Here is a 19637-nt window from a genome sequence, read left to right as displayed (position 1 = left end):
AGTCCTGGGAGTTGTAGTTTGGCCATAGCTCAAATGCTATTAAAACCTGGGAGTTGTAGTTTGGCCATGGCTCAGTCTTATGAAACCCTGGGAGTTGTAGTTTGACCATGGCTCAGTGCTATGAAACCCTGGGAGTTGTAGTTTGGCCATAGCTCAAATGCTATTAAACCCTGGGAGTTGCAGTTTGACCATGGCTCAGTGCTATGAAATTCTGGGAGTTGTAGTTTGGTCATGACTCAGTGCTATGAAATCATGGGAATTATAGTTTGGCCATAGCTCAAATGCTATGAAACCCTGGGAGTTGTAGTTTGGCCATGGCTCAGTCTTATGAAACCCTGGGAGTTGTAGTTTGGCCATGGATCAGTGTCATGAAGTCCTAGGAGTTGTAGTTTGGCCATAGCTCAAATGCTATGAAACCCTGGGAGTTGTAGTTTGGCCATGGCTCAGTCTTATGAAACCCTGGGAGTTGTAGTTTGGCCATGGATCAGTGTCATGAAGTCCTGGGAGTTGTAGTTTGGCCATAGCTCAAATGCTATTTAACCCTGGGAGTTGTAGTTTGGCCATGGCTCAGTCTTATGAAACCCTGGGAGTTGTAGTTTGGCCATAGCTCAAATGCTATTAAACCCTGGGAGTTGCAGTTTGACCATGGCTCAGTGCTATGAAATTCTGGGAGTTGTAGTTTGGTCATGACTCAGTGCTATGAAATCATGGGAATTATAGTTTGGCCATGGCTCAGTGCGTTGAAATCTTGGGAATAATCTAAGAGCACTCTGAACTCCACCAATGATGGACCTGGAACTCAGTTGGCATATAGAACCCCTATGACTAAGAAAAAATACTGGCCGTCTTTGGAGGGATTTATAGGAGTTGTAGTTCACCTACATCCAGAGCGCACTATGAACCGAAACAATGATAGATCTGGACCAAACTTGGCAGGCAATACATGATATGCCCAAATTTGAATACTGGTGGGTGTTGAGGGTAATTGGTTTGGACATTTTGGAGTTGTAAGTGCTGGGATGTACAGTTCACCTGCAATCGATGAGCACTCAGAACTCCACTGAAGATGGAATTGGACCAAAGAAAAACGTCGGTGTTATGTTATACACACACACACACACACACACACATATATATATGCACATATACATATACAAACATATACACACACATATACATGCAGGTGTCTGTATATATACACACACACACACATATATACCGTATATACTTGTGTATAAGCCAAGTTTTTCAGTTCTTTTTTAGGGCTGAAAAAGCCCACCTCGGCTTATACTTGGGAGAGGGTCCTGGTTGGGTTATATTCAGGTCAGCTTATACTTGAGTATATATGGTACATTTATTATTTTTCTCTATTATTATTGGTATTATTACATTTCATATTTTACTCTATTAATTATTATTATTACATTTATTATTTTACTCTATTATTATTGTTACTATTACATTTATTTTACTCTATTAATGTGATGTCTCATGGGCCATGTAGTCCTGTTCCTAGTATTATTGTGACAGATGAAGAGGAAAACTTGGATTTCCCACCGTTTCAGCCAGAATTGGAGCCCTTGCACCTGCAGGATATTTGCCCTCCAGAAGCCAGCCAAACAAGCCTTGAGCAGAAATCTCCCCCATTTTCTCGCCGGGATTATTATAATCAACAAAGAGGCGCTCGCGAGGCGACTCGCCGGAGCGCCAGGATAGCTGCCAGACAATTAGCTGATTAAGTCTGTTTCCCTTGGGAAACTTTAAGGAGTCAAACATCTGGACACAGAATGGCTTTCGTTTCTTGTTCCCCAGAGAAAGTGTTCTTTGGCGGGAAAACAAGATCCTATTTAGGTGTTTGCTCTCGAAGAAACCCTTGCGGAGTCAATTCGTCAGCTCGTGGAGTGAGATCGTGTGTAGACTTCGTACCCCAGTTCCCAGCTCCTGAATCAAGTTCCCAGCCCTGCCTTGTTCCACGGATTTCTATGGACTCAGTTCTTGTTCCACGATTGCCTTGTTTCAAGTTGGACCTTGCCAAGTCTCAAGTCTTGCCTTGCCTCGCGTTTTAAACCACGGACCCTGCTTCTCGGATTCCAGCCTTGTTTTCCTTTCTTTCGGATTTATCTTAAGCCTCAAAGACTATGGACAGTTCCCCACACTATTGCTTGCCAAATAGTGTGTGTTTCGGTGAAGTGGATTATAACTTTGGACTTTAATATCATATATTGGACATTGTTTTCCTGGACTATATTTGACCTTTCCTGAAAGGTCTACTTCTGAACTATATTCTACACTTGTTTTTATTGACTTTATATATTTCTTTAAAAAAGATATTAGATAGATTCTGGCCTCTGCATATGGTTATTGGTGCTCTGCAGCCTGGGTCCTGACAGTTTGACTCTGCCACCCTAAGCACCAATTAACCTAGGTCAGAATGTCTACTGGAACCGGGGCGGAAGCCCAACCACTCAGCTATACCATCGCCAAGGATGAAGTGGACAGAATCCGTGATATGCTCCATACGCAGGAGGGAGAAATACGGGGTTTGAAGGAACGCGGAACCCGTCTCCCTGCCCTGGCGTTGCCAACCAAGTTTTCTGGAGAAGCTTCCAAGGTTCATGTTTTCCGCCGTCAATGCCAGGCATATCTAGAAGCCCGTCATGCCGAGTTTCCCCAAGAAGACATCAAGGTGGCGTGGATTTACAGTCTCCTAGACGGGCCAGCGGCCAATTGGGCGACGGCGCTATTTGATGAAGCCTCTCCACACCTAAGTTCCGCGCAAAACTTCCTGAATCACCTTAAGGCGACTTGGGGAATCGAGGACAATTTAGAGGCGGCCGGCCACAAACTCCGGCGCCTTTTCCAAGGGGACAGGCCTTTGTCCCAGTACATAGCCGAGTTCCGAGTGCTGGCCCAAAACACCGGCTGGAATGATGTAGCCCTCAGGGGACAGTTTCGGGAGGGTCTCAACATCGAGATGTTGGAAGAAATCTCCAAGGTGGATCCTCCAAACTCTCTTGAGAGACTTATTGACCAATGTTTACGAGCCGAAGTCATGCTTGCCAACAGAAAACAGTGGCTCCGAGGCCAGAGTGGAAGAGCAGGAGTAAAACCTCCCGCTCCCGTCGGCATCCAACCACGTCCAATGTGGAGACCCCCGCCACCAGCCCCGTACCCCAGAGGAAGCGAGGAGGAGCCGATGCAGTTGGGCAATGTGCGCCCCAGATTAGATGTCGCTGAGAAGGCCCGCCGCCAACGTTTAAACCTCTGCTGGTACTGCGGAAACGGGGGCCACTTCGCCAGAGAGTGTCCAGCCAAAAGAAAGCCCGCCACCCGTTTGGCGGCGGCGTCCTCCGTGGAGACGGAGACGGCCGAGGCGGCAGGCGCAAAGCCGGCGGGGGAAGCCAGCGACCGGGCGTAGAGAGGCTCGCCAACCCGGTCAGAAACCCCACTCAAGAGCCGCCAACCGGGGTCCTATTTCTCCTAGTGGTCACCTTGTGGTCAGCGAAAAAAGGACCCGTCATGGTCCATGCCATGATAGACTCAGGAGCAACAAACAATTTCATCGATAGAGAGTATGCCAACTCTCTGGGATTACAATATCACGATTTCAAGAACGCCCGGGTGGTGCAAGCCATAGATGGCCGCCCCCTAAAGACAGGTCCAGTAAGCCAATGGACTGAGCCCACCAGAATGTGGATAAGGGAGCACATGGAAGAGATTTCCTTCTTTGTTACCGAGGTTCCTCACTTCCCTGTGATTTTGGGAATTCCATGGCTGACACTTCACGACCCAAACATCTCCTGGGCCAACAGAGAACTGCAGTTTGCTTCTAAATATTGTCAAAACCATTGTCTTGTAGCCAAGGTCTGCCATGCCACAGACGCTGAACCTATCATCACCTTGCCCAAGAAATACTCGGACTTTTGGGATGTTTTCAATGAAAAGGAAGCCGAGAATATGCCGTGATTGGATTAATTCTGAATATTTTGCATGCTTTCCCTTTGTCCTCCTTTTTACCAGAAATGAAGCGGCCTCAATGCTGGACAGCAATAGATTTATTAAATATTCCAAAACATAAAAAGAGACACAGACCAGTAAAAAATGAAAACCAGGGCCCTCAAAAGTTATCAAAGTCCGTCGTCGTCGGATGCGCCCAAGCGTACAGTGGGCACGAAAGGGAAGGAGGACGGAGATCCAACAGCCAAATCCCATAATTTGTCACCAAAGTGGATCCAAACCAGTCCTTTTCCTAAATGTCCAGGAGGGTTGTTTATTATACGGAACCCGTTCGATGTCCTGCGAAACCAAACGATGCATGAATGAATGAGTACCTAAGAGTCGGTGCAAAAAAGGACAAGAATCTATCAGCTCAGGGATTTGGATCGGGATCTTGAGGAATCGGGATGGGTTTGAAAGGCCAAATTTGGGTGGGTTTACATCAACGTTGTCGGATTTATGCAGTTTCGTGCCGCTTTGACTACTATATAATCATGGGAGTTGTAGTTTTGCAAGTCTTCTTTGCCAAAGAGGGTTGGAGCCTCACCAAACTACAAATCCCTGGATCGCACAGCATTGTGAGTCGGGTTGTTGCATGTTTTCCGGGCTGTATGGCTATGTTCCAGAAGCATTCTCTCCTGACGTTTCGCCCACATCTATGGCAAGCATCCTCAGAGGTTGTGAGGTCTGTTGGAAAAAACTAAGCAAGGAAGGTTTATATATATCTCTGGAAAATCCAGGGTGAGAGAAGAACTTTTGTCAGTTGGAGGCCAGTGTGAATGTTGTAGTTAATCACCTTAATTAGCATTGAATAGCTTCATCTCCTGGCTTCTTCCTGCCTGGGGGAATCCTTTGTTTAGAGTCATTAGCTGCCCCTGATTGATTCATGTCTGGAACTCCTCTGTTTTCAGAGTGTTGCTTCATATTTACTGTTCTGATTTTTTTTTAATACTGGAAGCCAGATTTTGTTCATTTTCATGGTTTCCTCCTTTCTGTTGAAGTTGTCCACATGCTTGTGAAGAGAAGCCATTGAAATACACAGAGAAGCCATGGAAATCTATGGCTCCGACAACATACTTTGAATTTTCTCTTATTTATTACATCCATATGTCCATAGACGCAGCCCACAAGTTATGAACAAGACAGGTTCTGTAGGATTGTTCTTAAGTTGAATCTGTTCGTAGGTCGGAGCAGGTTCTTTTTAAAGTGTAACTCCAGCCTAGAATATAAATAATAATAATAATAATAATAATAAAGAAAATTAATATAATAATAAATATAATAATAATAATAATATAATTAATATAATTATAATATTACCCTAGCACTTAAGACCTGGCTTTTTACTAGAGCTTTTGATCTATGTTAATTTTATCAATATTAGTATGTATGTATTTTTATCCTTTACAATTTTATCTTGTAAATCGCCTAGAGCATCTTGGATGGAGGGTGATTAATAAGTAATTAAATGATGATGATGATGATGATAATACGGGGGGCTATATTATTATTATTATATTAATTATATTATTATTATATTATATTATAATTATTGTATTAATTTTCTGATGATGCACGCAAAGGCCACCTTACTGGGATCTGTGCACATCATCCGAAAATACATCGCACAGTCCTAAACACTTGGAATAAAACAATCTAGGTACCGCTTAATGCGGGGAGGCTAATTTAACTTAACTACAGTACTTCACAACCTCTGAGGATGCCTGCCATAGATGTGGGCGAAATGTCAGGAGAGAATACTTCTAGAACATGGCCATATAGCCAAGAGATACATACAACAACCCTGGGTCGACAATCCTATCCTTGTGTTGTCGAAGGCTTTCATGGCCGGGATCACAGGGTTGTTGTATGTCTTTCGGGCTGTTTGGCCATGTTCCAGAAGCATTCTCTCCTGACGTTTCGCCCACATCTATGGCAGGCATCCTCAGAGGTTGTGAGGTACGGATAAACTAAGTAAGGGAAGGAAAGAATATATATCTGTGTAGAGTCCGGAGTGTGGCAAGAGTCCTTTGTCACTGGGAGCCAGCATTAATGTTTCAGTTTAATCACCCTAATTAGCACTGGAAATGTTTTTGTCTCTTGCCTGGGGGCATCCTTTGTTCAGTCAAGCCCTCAGAGTGTTGGTTCCCATCTACTGTTTTGATTTTGGAGTTTTGTTCATTTTCATGGTTTCCTCCTTTCTGTTGAAATTGTCCACATGCTTGTCTATTTCAATGGCTTCTCTGTGTCGTCTGACTTGATAGTTGTTGGAATGGTCCAGCATTTCTGTGTTCTCAAATAATATCCTGTGTCCAGGCTGGTTCATCAAAGAGAATGCTTCTGGAACATGGCCAAACAGCCCGAAAGACATACAACAACCCCAATCCTATCCTTATTTCCTTCCCACTGGGAGGGGCACGGGGATGATGGTTTAGAAGAGACTGAACTTTGATGCTTGGGAACCCATGGGTCAGAAGCAACTAGAAGCCGGTTGCCTACGAAACTCAGCCAAACGAAGAGCGAGGGATGGACGGTGCCGGGGCCGCGGTCTGAGCCCGGAGGAGCCGAGCGCAGCTCCCATCGTCCACGGCTAAGGGCGGAGCGGGCGGAGTGGCCGTCACTTGCCGCCCTGGGCCTCGGACTCCTCCTCGTCGTCCTCGTACATCTCTCCCTCCTCCTCGGCGGTGGCGTCCTGGTACTGCTGGTACTCGGAGACCAGGTCGTTCATGTTGCTCTCGGCCTCGGTGAACTCCATCTCGTCCATGCCTTCGCCGGTGTACCAGTGGAGGAAGGCCTTGCGCCGGAACATGGCCGTGAACTGCTCCGAGATGCGCTTGAAGAGCTCCTGGATGGCGGTGCTGTTCCCGATGAAGGTGGAGGACATCTTCAGCCCCCGGGGCGGGATGTCGCAGACGGCCACCTTGACGTTGTTGGGGATCCACTCCACGAAGTAGCTGCTGTTCTTGCTCTGGATGGCCAGCATCTGCTCGTCCACCTCCTTCATGGACATCCGGCCGCGGAAGACGGTGGCCACCGTCAGGTAGCGCCCGTGGCGGGGGTCGCAGGCCGCCATCATGTTCTTGGCATCGAACATCTGCTGGGTCAGCTCCGGGACGGTCAGCGCACGGTACTGCTGGCTGCCTCGGGCGGTCAGCGGCGCGAAGCCGGGCATGAAGAAGTGGAGACGAGGGAAGGGCACCATGTTGACGGCCAACTTGCGCAAGTCAGCGTTGAGCTGCCCGGGGAAGCGCAAGGAAGTGGTGACGCCGCTCATGGTGGCCGAGACGAGGTGGTTGAGGTCGCCGTAGGTCGGGGTGGCCAGCTTGAGGGTCCGGAAGCAGATGTCGTAGAGGGCCTCGTTGTCGATGCAGTAGGTCTCGTCGGTGTTCTCCACCAGCTGGTGGATGGAGAGCGTGGCGTTGTAGGGCTCCACCACCGTGTCGGAGACCTTGGGCGAAGGCACCACGCTGAAAGTGTTCATGATCCGGTCGGGGTATTCCTCGCGGACCTTGCTGATCAGGAGCGTGCCCATGCCGGACCCCGTGCCGCCCCCCAGTGAGTGGGTCAGCTGGAAGCCCTGCAGACAGTCGCAGTTCTCACACTCCTTCCGCACCACGTCCAGGACGGAGTCCACCAACTCGGCCCCTTCGGTGTAGTGGCCCTTGGCCCAGTTGTTGCCGGCCCCACTTTGCCCTGCAGAGGAAGAGACACGGGAACACTTGGGCTCAGTGAGTGGTCAGCCTTGGAGGCCATGGACTTGCCATGGAGAAGGTGGTGGGACAAGGTATTTATGGAATAATCAACCAGTTGCTCAATCTAGTGGAGAAGATGGTGGGACTTGCCCACTTGCACAACTCAGTTGGAGAAAGTAGAGGGCCAATTCATGATTGGACTTGCTCAGTTGACCAAGCCCAGTTGACCAACCCATGTGGAGAAGGTGATGGGCCACCTCATTCAGGGACTTGCCCAAACCAGATTTAGAAGCTGGCGAGCCAATTCATGATTGGACTTGCTCAGTTGACCAAGTCCAGTTGACCAACCCATGTGGAGAAGGTGATGGGCCACCTCATTCAGGGACTTGCCCAAATCAGATGGAGAAGCTGGCGAGCCAATTCATGATTGGACTTGCTCAGTTGACCAAGCCCAGTTGACCAACCCATGTGGAGAAGGTGATGGGCCACCTCATTCAGGGACTTGCCCAAACCAGATGGAGAAGCTGGCGAGCCAATTCATGATTGGACTTGCTCAGTTGACCAAGCCCAGTTGACCAACCCATGTGGAGAAGGTGATGGGCCACCTTATTCAGGGACTTGCCCAAACCAGATGGAGAAGCTGGTGAGCCAATTCATGAACGGACTTGCCCAGTTGACCAACCCATGTGGAGAAGCTCATTCAGGGACTTGCCCAAACCAGATGGAGAAGATGGTGAGCCAATTCATGAAGGGACTTGCCCAGTTGGCCAAGCTAAGTGGTGGACCTATTCATTTATGCACTTACCCAAGTGGAGAAGGGCTCATGAATGGACTTGCCCAGTTGCACGACTCAGTTGGAGAAAGTAGAGGGTCAACCCATTAATGGTCTTGCCCAGTTGACCATCCCAGGGGAAGATGGTGGTGTACCAACCCATACATGGACTTGCCTAATTGACCAACCCATGTGGAGAAGGTGATGGGCCACCTCATACAAGGACTTGCCCAAACCAGATGGAGAAGCTGGTGAGCCAATTCATGAATGGACTTGCTCAGCTGACCAAGCCCAGTTGACCAACCCATGTGGAGAAGGTGATGGGCCAGCTCATTCAGGGACTTTCCCAAACCAGATGGAGAAGATAGTGAGCCAACTCATAAATGGACTTACCCAGTTGACCATCCCAGGGGAAGATGGTGATCTACCAACCCATGTGTCGACTTGCCCAGTTGATAAACCCATGTTGAGAAGGTCATGGGCCAGCTTAGAGCGCTCATACAGGGCCCAAGTGGAGAAGGGCTCATGAGTGGACTTGCCCAGTTGACCAAATCAGGTTTTGGGCCTACTCATTCATGCACTTGCCCAAAACAGCTGGAGAAAGTGGTGGCTAATTCATGTATTGACTTGTGCAACCCAGATGGAGAAGGGATGGGTGAACTAACTTATGGAGTTCTTCAACCCAAGTGTAGAAAGTGGCAGACCAACTCCTGGATGGACTTGCCTAGTTGACCATCCCAGGTGAAGATGGTGGTGGCCCAGCTTATAGATGTGTTGGTCCAGCTTATGGATGGGGTGGCCCAGTTGACCATCCCAAATGGAGAAGGAGGTGGACCACGTATGGTCTTGCCATACATGTGAGAAATGACTTGAAGGCACACATGACAAAATAAAAGCATTCTCTCTCCTCTCTCCTTATATGCATGCCTCCCACCCAGATGTTTCCTATATCTCCAGCTGTTCCACGATCCAAAATACTTCAAAACAGAGCAGTTAAAATACATTGTGAGGCCAGCTAAGGCGCTCTATGGAAGAGCCCAAGGGGCCATACCAAAAATGAAGTTGTCCGGTCTGAAGAGGTGTCCAAAAGCGCCGGAGCGGACGCTGTCCATGGTTCCCGGTTCCAGGTCCACCAAGATGGCGCGGGGAACATATTTGTGTGCTGGAGAGACAGAAGAAGTCAATATAGTTTAAGCTCAATGAGATCCCATGAGGAAGGCCAGGGGTTCCATGGCTGACCCATAATGTGGCCAATATCCAACCCTTGGGAAGGCAACCGGGATGACTCACAAGAGGCCTCGTTGTAATAGACGCTGATCCTTTCCAGCTGCAGGTCGGAGTCGCCCACATAGTTCCCACTGGGGTCTATGCCGTGTTCGTCACTGATCACCTCCCAGAACTAAAGAGAAAGGAAAGAGTTAGAAATGAGAGGATCAGACAGAATAAATCAAGGCACCGCATGTCCATATGTGGCCGGTTTGCTTCAGGGTTGCCATGAATCAGAAATGCCTTGAAGGCTCCCAACAAGGAGACGTTGTTAGAGAAGACAATTCGTGGCAAGAAAAGAGGAGCACAGGTGGACAAACCGTCCCGAATTTGCAAACTGCGGATGCATCTACACGGTGGAATTAATGCAGTTGGACCTCACAACCAGACCCACCTCTTAGAGCCGTTAATACATATTTGTTTTTATTTTTAATATCTTAATAATACCTTAAGCATTATTATAGTATCTCCCCAGGTAAAGATTTTCCCATGACGTTAAGGCCAGTCATGTCCGACTTTGGGGTTTGGTGCTTATCTCCATTTCCAAGCCGAAGAGCCGGCGTTGTTCGTAGACACCTCCAAGGTCATGTGGCCATTGGCATGACTGCATGGAGTGCTGTTATCTTCTCATTGGAGCAGTACCTATTGATCTACTCACACTCTGGGGTTGGTGCTCATCTCCATTTCTAAGCCGAAGAGCTGGCATTGTCCATAGACACCTTCAAGATCATGTGGCCAGCATGACAGCATACAGTGTTGTTACAGATCAGCCAGATCAGGCCAGATCAGCTACACCCAAGAGTTCTGAAGGAACTAGCGGAAGTTATTTCAGAACCACTGGCAATTATCTTCGAGAGTTCTTGGAGAACGGGAGAAGTCCCAGCAGATTGGAGGAGGGCGAATGTGGTCCCTATCTTCAAGAAGGGAAAAAAGAACGACCCAAACAATTACCGTCCGGTCAGTCTCACATCAATACCAGGCAAAATTCTGGAAAAGATCATTAAGGAAGTGGTCTGCAAACACTTAGAAACAAATGCGGTCATTGCTAATAGTCAACACGGATTTACCAAAAACAAGTCATGCCAGACTAATCTGATCTCTTTTTTCGATAGAGTTATGAGTTGGGTCGATACAGGGAATGCTGTGGATGTAGCGTACCTGGATTTCAGTAAGGCCTTCGACAAAGTCCCCCACGACCTTCTGGCAAACAAACTAGTAAAATGTGGGCTAGACAAAACTACGGTTAGGTGGATCTGTAATTGGCTAAGCAAACGAACCCAAAGGGTGCTCACCAATGCGTCGTCTTCATCATGGAAAGAAGTGACAAGTGGAGTGCCACAAGCAGGGCTCCGTCCTGGGCCCGGTTCTGTTCAACATCTTTATTAACGACTTAGACGAAGGGTTAGAAGGCACGATCATCAAGTTTGCAGACGACACAAAACTGGGAGGGATAGCTAACACTCCAGAAGACAGGAGCAGAATTCAAAACGATCTTGACAGACTAGAGAGATGGGCCGAAACTAACAAAATGAAGTTCAACAGGGACAAATGCAAGATACTTCACTTCGGCAGAAAAAATGGAAATCAAAGATACAGAATGGGGGACGCCTGGCTTGACAGCAGTGTGTGCGAAAAAGATCTTGGAGTCCTCGTGGACAACAAGTTAAACATGAGCCTACAATGTGATGCGGCTGCTAAAAAAGCCAATGGGATTCTGGCCTGCATCAATAGGGGAATAGCGTCTAGATCCAGGGAAGTTATGCTCCCCTCTATTCTGCCTTGGTCAGACCACACCTGGAATACTGTGTCCAATTCTGGGCACCACAGTTGAAGGGAGATGTTGACAAGCTGGAAAGCGTCCAGAGGAGGGCGACTAAAATGATTAAGGGTCTGGAGAACAAGCCCTATGAGGAGCGGCTTAAAGAGCTGGGCATGTTTAGCCTGCAGAAGAGAAGGCTGAGAGGAGACATGATAGCCATGTACAAATACGTGAAGGGAAGTCATAGGGAAGAGGGAGCAAGCTTGTTTTCTGCTGCCCTGCAGACTAGGACACGGAACAATGGCTTCAAACTACAGGAAAGGAGATTCCACCTGAACATCAGGAAGAACTTCCTCACTGTGAGAAGGGCTGTTCGACAGTGGAACTCTCTCCCCGGGGCCGTGGTGGAGGCTCCTTCTTTGGAGGCTTTTAAGCAGAGGCTGGATGGCCATCTGTCGGGGGTGCTTTGAATGCGATTTCCTGCTTCTTAGCAGGGGGTTGGACTAGATGGCCCATGTGGTCTCTTCCAACTCTACTATTCTATGATTCTATGATTCTATGATTCTACATTCCCACCAGAGCAGTGCCTATTGATCTACTCACACTCTGGGGGTTGGTGCTCATCTCCATTTCTAAGCTGAAGAACCGGCATTGTCCATAGATACCTTCAAGATTATGTGGCCACTGGCATGACAGCATAGAGCACTGTTATCTTCCCACTGGAGCAGTACCTATTGATCTACTCACACTCTGGGGGTTGGTGCTCATCTCCATTTCTAAGCTGAAGAACCGGCATTGTCCATAGATACCTTCAAGATTATGTGGCCACTGGCATGACAGCATAGAGCACTGTTATCTTCCCACTGGAGCAGTACCTATTGATCTACTCACACTCTGGGGGTTGGTGCTCATCTCCATTTCTAAGCTGAAGAACCGGCATTGTCCATAGATACCTTCAAGATTATGTGGCCACTGGCATGACAGCATAGAGCACTGTTATCTTCTCATTGGAGCAGTACCTATTGATCTACACACACTCTGGGGGTTGGTGCTCATCTCCATTTCTAAGCTGAAGAACCGGCATTGTCCATAGATACCTTCAAGATTATGTGGCCACTGGCATGACAGCATAGAGCACTGTTATCTTCCCACTGGAGCAGTACCTATTGATCTACTCACACTCTGGGGGTTGGTGCTCATCTCCATTTCTAAGCTGAAGAACCGGCATTGTCCATAGATACCTTCAAGATTATGTGGCCACTGGCATGACAGCATAGAGCACTGTTATCTTCCCACTGGAGCAGTACCTATTGATCTACTCACACTCTGGGGGTTGGTGCTCATCTCCATTTCTAAGCTGAAGAACCGGCATTGTCCATAGATACCTTCAAGATTATGTGGCCACTGGCATGACAGCATAGAGCACTGTTATCTTCCCACTGGAGCAGTACCTATTGATCTACTCACACTCTGGGGGTTGGTGCTCATCTCCATTTCTAAGCTGAAGAACCTCCAAAGTTGTGTGGCCACTGGCATGACTGCATGGAGTGCTGTTGCTTTCCCACTGGAGCAGTACCTATTGATCTACTCACATTTGCATGCTTTCGAACTGCTAGGTTGGCAGAAGCTGGGGCTAACAGTGGGTGTTCACCCCACTCCCCGGATTCGAACTGCCAACCTTTCAGTCCAGAAGTTCCAACAGCTCAGCACCACCAGGGGCTCTTTATTTAAGTGTAGTAAAACGACAATTCCCATGATTCATCAAGTGGTGCCAAACTGCATTAATTCCACAGTGTAGATGCACTCAAAAGTGGCTGTATTCCGATGCAGCGATGACCATAAAACAAGACGATAAATATCTAATAATAATCTGAACAAACGTTGCCGCGGGCAAAGCAAAGATCTAAGTCCTCCCTGCGATTAACCTTGGCCCAGTTCTGAGCGGGATTCATAGGACGCCGCATGATGCAGGAAAGCGCAGACCTCAAGGCGGGGATAAGTGGAGTCCTTTGGTCATGGGCCTTCTCCCCCCAAGTCAACACTCCCTTTTCTCCTCTAGATCCCCATTGATGGTAAGGGACCCTGCGGGTATCTCTTAAAAACCTTAAAGATCAACCCATTTAGCCTTTGGAAATTACAGCTCTTTTTACAGAACAACATCACAGGCATCACAAGTTTGCTGGTTGTTTTTGCAACACATGTTGTTTTCCTTTGCAATAGATTGGCAGAACAACCAGCCTGGAGGAATTATTATGATTATTATTTTATTATGACACAGCAAACAAGATAGATATGCTGGATTTCGTTTCGCAAAACCACAAGTCGAACACTTCCCAAGTGTCTAGGACTGTGTGATGTATTTTCTGATGATGTGTGCAGATCCCAGTAGGGTGGCCTTTTGCAGTTGGCAGATGGTGATTTTGTCAATGTCTATTGTTTCCAAATGCCGGCTGAGATCTTTCGGCACGGCACCCAGTGTGCCCATCACCACCGGGACCACCTGCACTGGTTTCTGCCAGAGTCTTTGAAGTTCAATCTTGAGGTCCTGATAGCGGATGAGTTTTTCCTGTTGTTTTTCTTCAATGCGACTGTCACCTGGGATGGCAACATCCATGATCCAAACCTTTTTCTTTTCCACAACTGTGATGTCTGGTGCTATCAGGACCTCAAGATTGAACTTCAAAGACTCTGGCAGAAACCAGTGCAGGTGGTCCCGGTGGTGATGGGCACACTGGGTGCCGTGCCAAAAGATCTCAGCCGGCATTCGGAAACAATAGGCATTGACAAAATTACGATCTGCCAACTGCAAAAGGCCACCCTGCTGGGATCTGCACGCATCATCCGAAAATACATCACACAGTCCTAGACACTTGGGAAGTGTTCGACTTGTGGTTTTGTGAAACGAAATCCAGCATATCTATCTTGTTTGCTGTGTCATAATAAAATAAAATAATAATAATAATATCAATAGTAATTATTATTATCAGTTGGGGGCTTCTTGATAATAATATTATAATTATTATTACTTATATCCTGCTTTGGATCGAGACACAAAAACGGAGCTCTGTCCTGCATCGGTTTGATGTGCCAATCCCAGGACCTATGGCTCTTGCAATGAATTATTCACAGGCACACAATTAGCATGCGCATATATTAAGTGGTGCATCGCTTTAAAAGACAAGAGGCCTTGGGAGGAGTCGCCCTATTTCTTTGACTCAGTTTCTTGGCATTGACGGAGCTGTCAAAGGCTGAAATGGACTCTTTCCAACTGTGCAATTGCGGAAAAATGTCTCTTTGGAGCCTTTGGCCCTGTTCTTGCTGCAGAGGTGTGGCAACGGAGCCTGTGCGCATGCCTTGCGAGGCAGAGGAGCCGGCAGATGATGCAAAGCGGCCCAAGCCTCATTATCCGTCTCCGGATGAGTGGCAGGTGCTCCCTATACGTCTCTATCCTTATGCACAATGGGCAGCAGACCCTCCCTTTGGGGCCCAGGAGGCAGGGGGTGGGGGGCTCAGCTGTCCTCCTCGGAGGCTAATTCGATTCCGAGCCCAAGGAAAGTGCCTTAAGTGCTGTGAGGAGGTAATTATCCTAACCAGCAGCCCTTCCAGCCTGGTTTCTAATGCAAAGCAAGCACAGATGTCCAGGTTAAGGAAGGGCAACGCCAAGCACAAAGCTGGACGGATTAGGGAGACAAGGGGGGGAAAAATCCCTATTTCTTTGTCCAAAGGGGTTTCCAAACACACCCACTAAGCCCACATCCCAACCACAGCTTGTGTGCTCATTGTTTGCCAGAGGAAAGAAGGAAGGAAGACCCTTGCTTTTTCTCCCAATTATATTTCCACCCTTTGTGCACTAGGGGTCGGGCTGTGGCGCAAGCTGGTTATCAGCCAGATGCAATAAATCACTCTGACCAAGAGGTCATGAGTTCGAGGCCAGCCCGTTTCAGGGTGAGCACCCGACAATTAAAATTAAAAAAAATAGCCCCTGCTCGTCGTTGACCTAAGCAACCCGAAAGATAGTTGAATCTATCAAGGGCCGGGCTGTGGCGCAGGCTGTTGAACAACCAGCTGCAACAAATCACTCTGACCAAGAGGTCATGAGTTCGAGGCCAGCCCGTTTCAGGGTGAGCACCCAACAATTAAAATAAAAAATAGCCACTGCTCGTTGTTGACCTAAGCAACCCGAAAGATAGTTGAATCTATCAAGGCCGGGCTGTGGCACAGGCTGTTGAGCAACCAGCTGCAGCCAGCTGCAACAAATCACTCTGACCAAGAGGTCATGAGTTCGAGGCCAGCCCGTTTCAGGGTGAGCACCCGACAATTAAAATAAAAAAAAAATAGCCCCTGCTCGTCGTTGACCTAAGCAACCCGAAAGATAGTTGAATCTATCAAGGGCCGGGCTGTGGCTCAGGCTGTTGAGCAACCAGCTGCAGCCAGCTGCAACAAATCACTCTGACCAAGAGGTCATGAGTTCGAGGCCAGCCCATTTCAGGGTGAGCACCCAACAATTAAAATAAAAAATAGCCACTGCTCGTTGTTGACCTAAGCAACCCGAAAGATAGTTGAATCTATCAAGGGCCGGGCTGTGGCGCAGGCTGTTGAGCAACCAGCTGCAGCCAGCTGCAACAAATCACTCTGACCAAGAGGTCATGAGTTCGAGGCCAGCTCGGAGCCCCGTGTTTGTCTTGCCTTTGCTCTATGTTAAGGCATTGAATGTTTGCCTTATATGTGTAATGTGATCTGCCCTGAGTCCCCTTCAGGGTGAGAAAGAAGGGCGGAATATAAATACTGTAAATAAAAAATAAATATAATAAATAAGTAGGAAATTTAGGTACCACTTATATGTGGGGAGGCTAATTTAGGTTGGTAAAGGTTTTCCCCTGATGTTAAGTCTAGTCGTGACCGACTCTGGGGGTTGGTGCTCATCTCCATTTCTAAGCCGAAGAGCCGGCGTTGTCCATAGACACCTCCAAGGTCATGTGGCCGGCATGACGGCAAGGAACGCCGTTACTTTCCCGCCGGAGCGGTACCTATTGATCTACTCACATTTGCATGTTTTCGAACTGCTAGGTTGGCAGGAGCTGGAGCTAACAGCGGGCGCTCATTCCGCTCCCGGGATTTGAACCTGGGACCTTTCGGTCTGCAAGTTCAGCAGCTCAGCGCTTTAACACGCTGCGCCACCCCCAGGGGCCCGGCTAATTTACGACACCATAAAAATCACCCAGCCGCCGTTGGAATGAGGACGTGGCCGTCGCAGTGGATGATTATTATCCTGATCTTTCCCTTAGGAAGGGGCTTGTGCTCTTCTTCCCCACAACTTCTCTTGCCGAGATAGAAGGCACATCTCTCCCCTTCCTCCCTCTTCCCTCTCCTTCTTTCTCTCCTTCCCTTTCTCTTATTCCTTCCTTCCTTTCACTCTTTCTTCTTTCCGCTCCATCCATCCACCCTTTTCCTCCCTGCTTTCCTTTTTTCTTCCTCTCCTTCTTTCCTTCCTTTCTTCCCTTCACTCCTTTCCTCACCTTCCATCCACCCTTTCTCTCTTTTCCCTTTTCTCCACTGTTTCTTTCCCTTTGTTCCTTCCTTCTTCCTTTCCTGAATTGTATCCATCCATCCACCCTCTCTTCCGCTTCCTTCCTCTCCTTCCTCCCCTTGTTCCTTCTTTCCTTCCCTTTATCTCCTTCTTCCCCTTCCTCATCTCCCTTTCCTTCCAAACTCTTCTTCCCTTCACTCCTTCTTTCCTTTCCTTCCGTCCATCCATCCCTTCTCTCCTCCTTTTTTCCTCCAGTTTCTTTCCTCTCATTCCTTCCTTTCCTTCCTCTGCCTTTATCCCCTTCCTCTCCTTCTATCCATCAAGCCTCTCCTTACTCTCCTCCCTTTCCTTCCAAACTTTCCTTCCTGCCTCTTTTTCCTTCCTCCCTTCCTTGTCTTTCCTTCCTATCCATTCCTCCCATCCACCCTCTCCTCCTCTTCCTCTCTTCCTTGCCTGCCTTTATCTCCTTCCTCTCTTTCCATCCATCCGTCATCTCCTTCTTCTCCTTCCTCCTCTGCCTTTGCTTCTAAACCTTCCCTTCATGCCCTTCCTTCCTTCCATCCATCCTCTCCTCCGTTTCCTTCCTCTTCTCCCTTTACTTCCAAACTTTCCTTCCTTCTTTCCTCTCATTTCCTTTCTCTTCCTTCTTCTTCTATCCTTCTTCTCTTTCCTCCCTTTCCTCCCACCTTGCTTCCCATCCATCCATCCATCCATCCATCCATCCATCCACTCTTTCCTCCTTTTCCTTTCTTTCTTCCTTGCCTGCCTTTATCTCTTTCCTCTCCTCCTATGTCTATCATTTCCTTCTTCTCCTTCCTCCTCTGCCTTTCCTTCTAAACCTTCCTTCATGCCTTTCCTTCCTTCTTCTCCTTCTCCTTCTTCCCTTCCTTCCTTCCTTTGTTTCCTTCCTTCTTCTCCTTCTTCCCTTCCTTCCTTCCTTCTTCTTCTTCTTCTTCTTCCTTCTTCTCCTTCTCCCCTTCCTTCCTTCCTTCTTCTTCTCTTCCTTCTTCTCCTTCTCCTTTCTTCTTCCCTTCCTTCCTTCTTATTCTTCTCCTTCCTTCCTTCATCTTCTGCCCTCCCTTCTAAACCTTCCTTCATCCATACCTCACAACCTCTGAGGATGCCTGCCATAGATGTGGGTGAAACGTCAGGAGAGAATACTTCTGGAACATGGCCACACAGCCCGAAGACATACAACAATCCTGTGATCCTGGCCATGAAAGCCTTCGACAACACATCTTCTCCTTCCTTCCTTCCTCCCTTCCTCCCTTCCTTCCTCCCTTCCTTCCTTCCTTCCTTCCTTCCTTCCTTCCTTCTTCCTTCTTTCTCCTTCCTTCCTTCTAAACCTTCCTTCGTCCTCTTCTTCTTCTTCTCCTTCTCCTTCCTTCCTTCTTCTCCTAATTCCTTCCTTCCATCCATCCATCCATCCATCCTCTCCTTCCTTCCTTTCCTTCCTTCCTTCTAAACCTTCCTTCCTTCCTTCTTCTTCTCCTTCTTCTCTAAACTTCCTCCTCTCCTCCTTTTCTTCTCCTTCTTCCTTCTAAACCTTTTCTTCTTCTTATCTTCTCCTTCCTTCCTTCTTCCTTCTCTTCCTTCCTTCTTCTCTCCTTCCTTCCTTCCTTCTTCCCTTCCTACCTTCTTCTCCTAATTCCTTCCTTCCTCCTTCTTCTCTCCTTCCTTCCTTCTTCTCCTAATTCTTCCATCCATCCATCCATCCTCTCCTTCCTTCCTTCCTTCCTTCTAAACCTTTCTAAACCCTTCCTACCTTCTTCTCCTAATTCCTTCCTCCTTATTCTTCTCCTTCCTTCCTTCTTCTCTTCCTCCTTCCTTCTTCTCCTAATTCCTTTCATCCATCCATCCATTCTCTCCTTCCTTCATTCCTTCCTTCCTTCCTTCTTCTCCTTCCTTCCTTCTAAACTTTCTTCTTCTTATTTCTTCTCCTTCCTTCCTTCTTCTCCCTTCCTTCCTTCCTTCTTCTCTCCTTCCTTCCTTCATTCTTCCCTTCCTTCCTTCTTCCTTCCTTCTTCCCTTCCTACCTTCTTCTCCTAATTCCTTCCTTCCTCCTTCTTCTTCTCCTTCCTTCCTTCCTTCCTTCCTTCTTCTCCTAATTCCTTCCATCCATCCATCCATCCTCTCCTTCCTTCCCTTCCTTCCTTCCTTCTAAACCTTTCTTCTTCTTATTCTTCTCTTCCTTCCTCCTTCTTCTTCCCTTCCTTCCTTCCTTCTTCTTCTCCTTCCTTCTTCCTTCTTCCTTCTACCTCTTCTCCTAATTCCTTCCTTCCTCCTTCTTCTTCTCCTTCCTCCTCCTTCCTTCCTTCTTTCTCTTCCTTCCTTCCTTCTTCTCCTAATTCCTTCCATCCATCCATCCATCCTCCTCTCCTTCCTTTCCTTCCTTCTTCTTCTCCTTCCTTCCTTCATTCTTCCCTTCCTTCCTTCCGTCTTCCCTTCCTACCTTCTTCTCCTAATTCCTTCCTTCCCTTCTTCTTCTTCTCCTTCCTTCCTTCCTTCTTCTCTTCCTTCCTTCCTTCTTCTCCTAATTCCTTCCATCCATCCATCCATCCATCCTCTCCTTCCTTTCCTTCCTTCTTCTTCTCCTTCCTTCCTTCATTCTTCCCTTCCTTCCTT

At 47.8% G+C, this 19637-nt stretch overlaps 1 protein-coding gene and 1 long non-coding RNA gene across 2 annotated transcripts in view; both read right to left on the bottom strand.

Moving 5' to 3' along the window:
* Window positions 1-4037: 4037 nt before the first annotated feature.
* The window catches only part of tubb3 (tubulin beta 3 class III), a 20886-nt gene continuing 5286 nt past the window's right edge, over window positions 4038-19637 (bottom strand). Inside the window, exons 2-4 of the mRNA XM_062961701.1 lie at window positions 9751-9859; window positions 9512-9622; window positions 4038-7689 (exon numbers count right to left, since the gene is read on the bottom strand). Coding sequence (XP_062817771.1) covers window positions 6614-7689; window positions 9512-9622; window positions 9751-9859 — 1296 coding nt within the window. The 3' untranslated portion in view covers window positions 4038-6613. The remainder of the gene's footprint in view (window positions 7690-9511; window positions 9623-9750; window positions 9860-19637) is intronic.
* On the bottom strand, window positions 17456-18513 carry LOC134293606 (uncharacterized). The gene is made up of 2 exons (XR_010000542.1): window positions 18480-18513; window positions 17456-17895 (listed from the first exon to the last, which is right to left on the bottom strand). It is a non-coding gene; the product is annotated as an uncharacterized LOC134293606 (long non-coding RNA).

This window comes from Anolis carolinensis, unplaced genomic scaffold (genome assembly GCF_035594765.1).
Source record: "Anolis carolinensis isolate JA03-04 unplaced genomic scaffold, rAnoCar3.1.pri scaffold_9, whole genome shotgun sequence".
Taxonomy (NCBI): domain Eukaryota; kingdom Metazoa; phylum Chordata; class Lepidosauria; order Squamata; family Dactyloidae; genus Anolis; species Anolis carolinensis.
This window is presented reverse-complemented; position numbering and strand designations above follow the sequence as displayed.